This window comes from Cebus imitator, unplaced genomic scaffold, assembly GCF_001604975.1.
Source record: "Cebus imitator isolate Cc_AM_T3 unplaced genomic scaffold, Cebus_imitator-1.0 Scaffold266, whole genome shotgun sequence".
NCBI classification, from domain to species: Eukaryota; Metazoa; Chordata; class Mammalia; order Primates; family Cebidae; genus Cebus; species Cebus imitator.
In genome coordinates this window covers 2,821,340-2,827,279 of record NW_016107581.1, presented here as the reverse complement: position 1 = coordinate 2,827,279, position 5,940 = coordinate 2,821,340, and the positions used below count along the sequence as shown (strand labels likewise).

General features: G+C 51.0%; 1 protein-coding gene across 5 annotated transcripts in view; it reads right to left on the bottom strand.

Annotated features, from left to right (window-relative positions):
• The window catches only part of ALDH16A1 (aldehyde dehydrogenase 16 family member A1), a 21,039-nt gene that overhangs the window by 10,971 nt on the left and 4,128 nt on the right, over nucleotides 1-5,940 (bottom strand). For all 5 annotated transcript variants that reach the window (XM_037728497.1, XM_017500563.2, XM_017500562.2 and 2 more), the window contains 4 exons: nucleotides 2,524-2,626; nucleotides 2,026-2,152; nucleotides 967-1,145; nucleotides 249-326 (listed from right to left, as the gene is read on the bottom strand). In XM_037728497.1, the coding sequence (XP_037584425.1) occupies nucleotides 249-326; nucleotides 967-1,145; nucleotides 2,026-2,152; nucleotides 2,524-2,626 (487 nt within the window). The remainder of the gene's footprint in view (nucleotides 1-248; nucleotides 327-966; nucleotides 1,146-2,025; nucleotides 2,153-2,523; nucleotides 2,627-5,940) is intronic.

The following is a 5,940-nucleotide window of genomic DNA, read 5'->3' as shown; positions in this document are numbered from 1 at the left end:
GTCCGGACCCCAGCCCCTCCTCCCTCAGACCCAGGGGTCCGGACCCCAGCCCCTCCTCCCTCAGACCCAGGGGTCCGGACCCCAGCCCGTCCTCCCTCAGACCCAGGAGTCCGGACCCCCAGCCCCTCCTCCCTCAGACCGAGGAGTCCAGGCCCCCAGCCCCTTTATCGCTCAGACTCTGGAGTTTGGGCCCACCATCTCCTCTTTTCTCAGACCCAAGAGTCTGGACCCCCCATCCCATCATTTACCCACAGCCAGGGCCGGGCAAATCCTCCACATCATCTCAAGGAAGGAGAAAGTGGGCGGCAGGATGAGGCCAATTACTCCTACAAGAAAAAAAAAATGAGGCGAGAGAATTCCTTAAGGCTGGGAGTTCAAGACGAGCCTGGGCCACATGGCAAGACTCCACCACTACAAAACATTAAAAAAACAGTCGGGTGTTCCGGTGCACGGTTGTAGTCCCAGTTACTTGGGAGGCTGAGGTGGGAGGATCTCAAGCCCAGAAGGTCGAAGCATCAGTCAGCTATAATTGCACCACTTACTCTTTCAGACAGAGTAAGACCCTGTCTGAAAAAGAAAAGGAAAAACAAAAACAAAAGAAAAAGAATGAGGCGGCCGGGCACAGTGGCTCACACCTGTAATCTCAGTACTTTGGGAGGCCGAGGCAGGCGGATCACAAGGTCAGGAGTTTGAGACCAGCCTAAACAACATGATGAAACCCCATCTCTACTAAAAATACAAAAATTAGCCAGGCATGATGGGACATGCCTGTAATCCCAGCTACTCAGGAGAATCGCTGGAACCAGGGAGCTTGAGGGTGCAGTGAGCCGAGATTGTGTCATTGCACTCCAGTCTGGGCAACAAGAGCGAAACAGTCTCAAAGAACAAAAAGAAGAAGAATGAGGGCTCTGGGGCTGGCACTGCTAGGTCATGAGACGGCTAGGGCCTGGGACTCCAGGGTCTTACCCATGGGCTCCCAGCCTGCCAGTGCCTCCTCCTGGGTGGATGCCTGTATTGCATGGTAGTGGAGCAGCTGCTGGGCCAGCTGGACGTCCCCATCCCTAACCTCTCGAACAACTCTGCCAGTCACCAGGGATTCCAGGGTCCACAGCAGCCGCTGGTGTTTCTGGATCACCTTGGCAAGCCTGTGGAGATAGCAAGAAGTTGCTCATTTTCCAATGGCCCTCAGCCTCAAAGAGTCCTGGGCTGCTCCTATATACCTGCATGACAATCCCCATGAGCCCCACCATTTACCTGGGGCAGAAGGCAGTGAAGATTTGTGGGAATTGTAGTCATGGAAAAACAAACCCTGAGGATGCTGTGTAAAGGTCTTGGCCACTGGTAAATCTCTGAAGCTTCTGGGAAATTGAGTCTTAACTTTTTTTTTTTTTTTTTTTGAGATGGAGTCTCCCGTCGCGCAGGCTGGAGTGTAATGGCTCGATCTCAGCTCACTGCCAACTCCACCCCCCCAGGCTCAAGCGATTCTCTTTCCTCAGCCACCCGAGTAGCTGGGATTACAGGCGTGCACCACTACGCCCAGGTAGTTTTTGTATTTTTAGTAGAGACGGGGTTTTATCATGTTGGCCAGGCTGGTCTCGATCTCCTGACCTCAGCTGATCCACTCACCTTGGCCTCCCCAAGTGCTAGGATTACAGGCGTGAGCCCCTGCACCCAGCCTGAGTCTTGGCTTCTAATCTCAATTGCATTTTGGGAAATGGAATTTTTGTCTCTAGCTGCCCCCAAAGCAGCTAGGAAATTCACCAGCCCCAGAGAACTGCTGAGAAATGGAGCCTCCACGCGCTCCAAGGATGTCCTGGGAAATAGAAGCTTTGTGGCTTCTAGTCTCAGTGAACAGTGGAAAACACATGCAGGTTTTGGCCACTCCCGCCTCCAGCGCATACGGGGAATCTGAGCCTTAGCTACAAATTAATTTATTGGGATCTTGGGAAACAGTCTTTGTTCCCATGGTCTCGAGCGGATGCTGGGAGTCCCCGCCTCCCGGGGTCCACACCTCAGCTGCATCACCTGGTCAAGTGCCGGCCCCGGGCGACTCCAGGCTGTGCACTCCAGCTCTTAAATGCTGTCCTGGCCGCCTCCACGGCTGTGGCTACATCCTCAGCCTGTGCTTGCAGGCAACTGGCCAAGGTCTCTCCTGGGAAGAAAAGTGGAGGGACTCAGATGAGAGGAGAGATGCGGGGAGCCCATGTCAGATCTGGAGGGGGTTGAGATTTTCAGAGACTGGGGTCACCCTAAGGCTGTAAAGCTGGTCCCATTCTCTGCTGGGTCATGGCTACGGTCACTTCCAGAGCAAGGAAGGGATTTTCCCAGACGGCAGCTTCACAAAGCCTCCACAGAGACCCGGAACCATAATTGGGGTGACTGGTATCAGAAGGAACCAGACATTGTCGCCCCTCTCCCACCAGCAGCTGCTCCCTGCCCTCAGGCAAGGGGAATGGGTGTTGGTGGGTTGGGCTAGAGGCACGCATCCCTCTCCTCCACTAATGACTGGAGGACATCTCGTACCTGTGGTGGGATCCTGGCAAGGCACTGAATCCCTGTGTTCAGGCTTCAGCCACTTTCCGTTCACATAGTGGCCCAAGCACCAGTCCTGGGTGTCCAGCCAGGCCTGGAGGAGGGAGAGAGTTTGGAAAGGGGTCCAGGAGGAGCTGGGGAGGTTCAGCCCCTATCCAGAATCCTCTAGGAGGGAACATCCGTCTCCCTCTGCTCAGTCAGCTAATTCTTTTCCTCCTATTGCTTAAAAAAAAAAAATTGTGGGGGCCGGACGCGGTGGCTCACGCCTGTAATCCCAGCACTTTGGGAGGCCGAGGCGGGTGGATCACGAGGTCAAGAGATCGAGACCATCCTGGTCAACATGGTGAAACCCCGTCTCTACTAAAAATACAAAAAATTAGCTGGGCATGGTGGCGCGTGCCTGTAATCCCAGCTACTCAGGAGGCTGAGGCAGGAGAATTGCCTGAACCCAGGAGGCGGAGGCTGCGGTGAGCCGAGATCGCGCCATTGCACTCCAGCCTGGGTAACAGGAGCGAAACTCTGTCTCAAAAAAACAAAACAAAACAAACAAACAAAAACACTGTGGTAAAATACAGCATTTTAAAGTGCAGAGTTCAGCAGTGCGGTGGCATCTTGCACATTTACAGCGTTCTGCAACCATCACCACTCTCTAGTTCTGGAACATTTTCTTTTTTGTTGTTTGAGACGGAGTTTCACTCTTTTGCCGAGGCTGGAGTGCAGTGGTGGGATCTCGGCTCACTGCAACTTCCGCCTCCTGGGTTCAAGTGATTCTCCTGCCTCAGCCTCCTGAGTAGCTGGGACTATAGGTGCCCACCATGCCCAGCTAATTTTTGTATTTTTGGTAGAGACAGTGTCACCATGTTGGCCAGGATGGTCTGGATCTCTTAACCTCGAGATCCGCCCGTCTCAGACTCCCGAAGTGCTGGGATTACAGGTGTGAGCCACCGTGCCCGGCTTGTTTTTTTGTTTTTTTGTTTTAGATGGAGTCTTGTACTGTCTCACCCGGGCTGGAGTGCAATAGCACTTGGCTCACTGCAACATCCTACTCCTGGGTTCAAGCAGTTCTCCTGCCTCAGCCTCCCAAGTAGCTGGGACTACAGGTGTCCGCCATCACGCCCAGATAATTTTTGGTATTTTTAGTAAAGGTGGGGTTTCTCTATTTTGGCCAGGCTGGTCTTGAACTCCTGACCTTGTGATCTGCCTGCCTCAGCCTCCCAAAATGCTGGGATTACAGGCGTGAGCCACCTGTGCCTGGTCCTAATTTTGTATTTTTAGAAGAGACAGCGTTTCACCACGTTGGCTAGGCTTGTCTTGAACTCCTAACCTCAGGTGATCCGCCTGCCACGGCCTCCAAAACTGCTGAGATTACAGGTGTGAGCCACCGCGCCCGGCCTAGTTCTAGAAGATTTTCATCACCCCAGAAAGAAACCCTGTACCCACTAAGCAGTCATTATGCTCCCCTCCTCATAGCCCCAGCAACCACTAATCTTCTTTCGGTCTCTACAAATTTGCCTATTCTGGATAGTTCATATAAAGATGATCACAGCCGGGCGCCGTGGCCCATGCCTGTAATCCCAGCACTTTGGGAGGCCGAGGCGGGTGGATCCCAAGGTCAGAAGATTGAGACCATCCTGGTCAACAAGGTGAAACCCCGTCTCTACTAAAAATACAAAAATTATCTGGGCATGGTGGCGCTTCCTTGTAATCCCAGCTACTCAGGAGGCTGAGGCAGGAGAATTGCTTGAACCCAGGAGGCGGAGGCTGCGGTGAGCCGAGATCGCACCATTGCAGTCCAGCCTGGGTAACGAGAGTGAAACTCAGTCTCAGAAAAGAAAAAAAAAGAAGATTGCTTGAGCCTTGAACTCAGGTGTTCGAGGCTACCGTGAGCTGTGATCATGCCATTGTACTCCAGTCTGGGAAACAGAGTGAAACCTCGTCTCTACAAATAATAAAAGAAATTTGGGTCCGGGAGTGGTGGCTGACGCCTGTAATCCTAGCACTTTGGGAGGGTGAGGCGGGTGGATCACTTGAGGTCAGGAGTTCAAAACCAGCCTGGCCCACATGGTGAAACCCCATCTCTACTAAAAATACAAAACAATTAGCTAGGTGTGGTGGCGGGAGACTATAATTCCAGCTGCTTGGGAGGCTGAGGCAGGAAAACAGCTTGAACCCAGAAGGCGGAGGTTGCAGTGAGCTGAGATCGCCCCACTTGCCTACATGACAGAGCAAGATTCTGTCTCCAAAAAAATTAAAAAGTTCCAAACTCAAACACCCACAGGGAAGGAGACATTTGTGAGATAGTCAGGGACATTTGAACATGAACTGGCTATTAGATGACATTAAAGAATGATTGTTGGCCGGGCATGGTAGCTCACAGCTGTAATCCCTGTACTTTTCCATGCTGAGACGGGAGGATTGCTTGAGCTGAGGAGTTTGAGACCAGCCTGGACAGACACAGCGAGACCCCATCTTTACAATAAAAAATTAAAAAATTTCCCAGTCATGGTGACACACACCTGTAGTCTCAGCTACTCAGGAGGCCGGGGCGGGAGGACTGCTTGAGCCCAGGAGTTCCAGGCTTCATTGACCTATGATTGCAATACTGAACACTAGCCTGGGCGACTGAGTAAGACCCTGTCTCAAACAAACAAAAAGAATGATTTAATGTCATTAAATGTGGTAACAGAGCATGGTAGTTATGTACCAAAATGAGTCCTTCTCTGTCAGAAGAAAGGATTCAAATATTTATAGGAAAATCAGATGACATCTGGGATTTGTTTAAATTACTCCAAAGAAAATACAGAGAGAAACAACACTGGACTCAATGTTGATGATGGTAGAAGCTGAGTGATGGCTAAATAGGGGTTCAAAATAAATACTAATTATTCTGTGGAAGTTGGAAAATTTTCCCCCAAAAGAAAAACAAAATTCCAGAAGAATGCGCAGGGCTCCAGAGGCCTGAGCAGAGGGCCTGGAGGGGAGCTGACAATTCATCGAAAAGACAGAAGCTATTGGTTCCAGATGATTTTTGTCTGGGAACTCGAGCCAAAGGTTGACATATTTTGGAATTTTATTTTCAAGAGGAGCTCCCGGATGTTTACATGGAATCAATTGTCCAGCATTTCACATCTTCAAAAGTAAAGTTCAGGCCAAAGAAAACATGTTTGTTGGTTGAGTCTGGCCCTCACACTGTACAGCTGAGAACTTTTCTGGTGTAAGCAAGACCATAGGTCTGGAATCCAAGGGCTCAAGTCCAAACCTCAGCTTCACTTTTTATGTTTTATTTTTATATTAATAGAGATGAGGGTCTTGCCATGTTGTCCAGTTTGGTCTCGGACTCCTAGGCACAAGTGATCCTCCTGCCTCGGTCTCCCATACTGCTGGGATTATAGGTGTGAGCCAACTGCC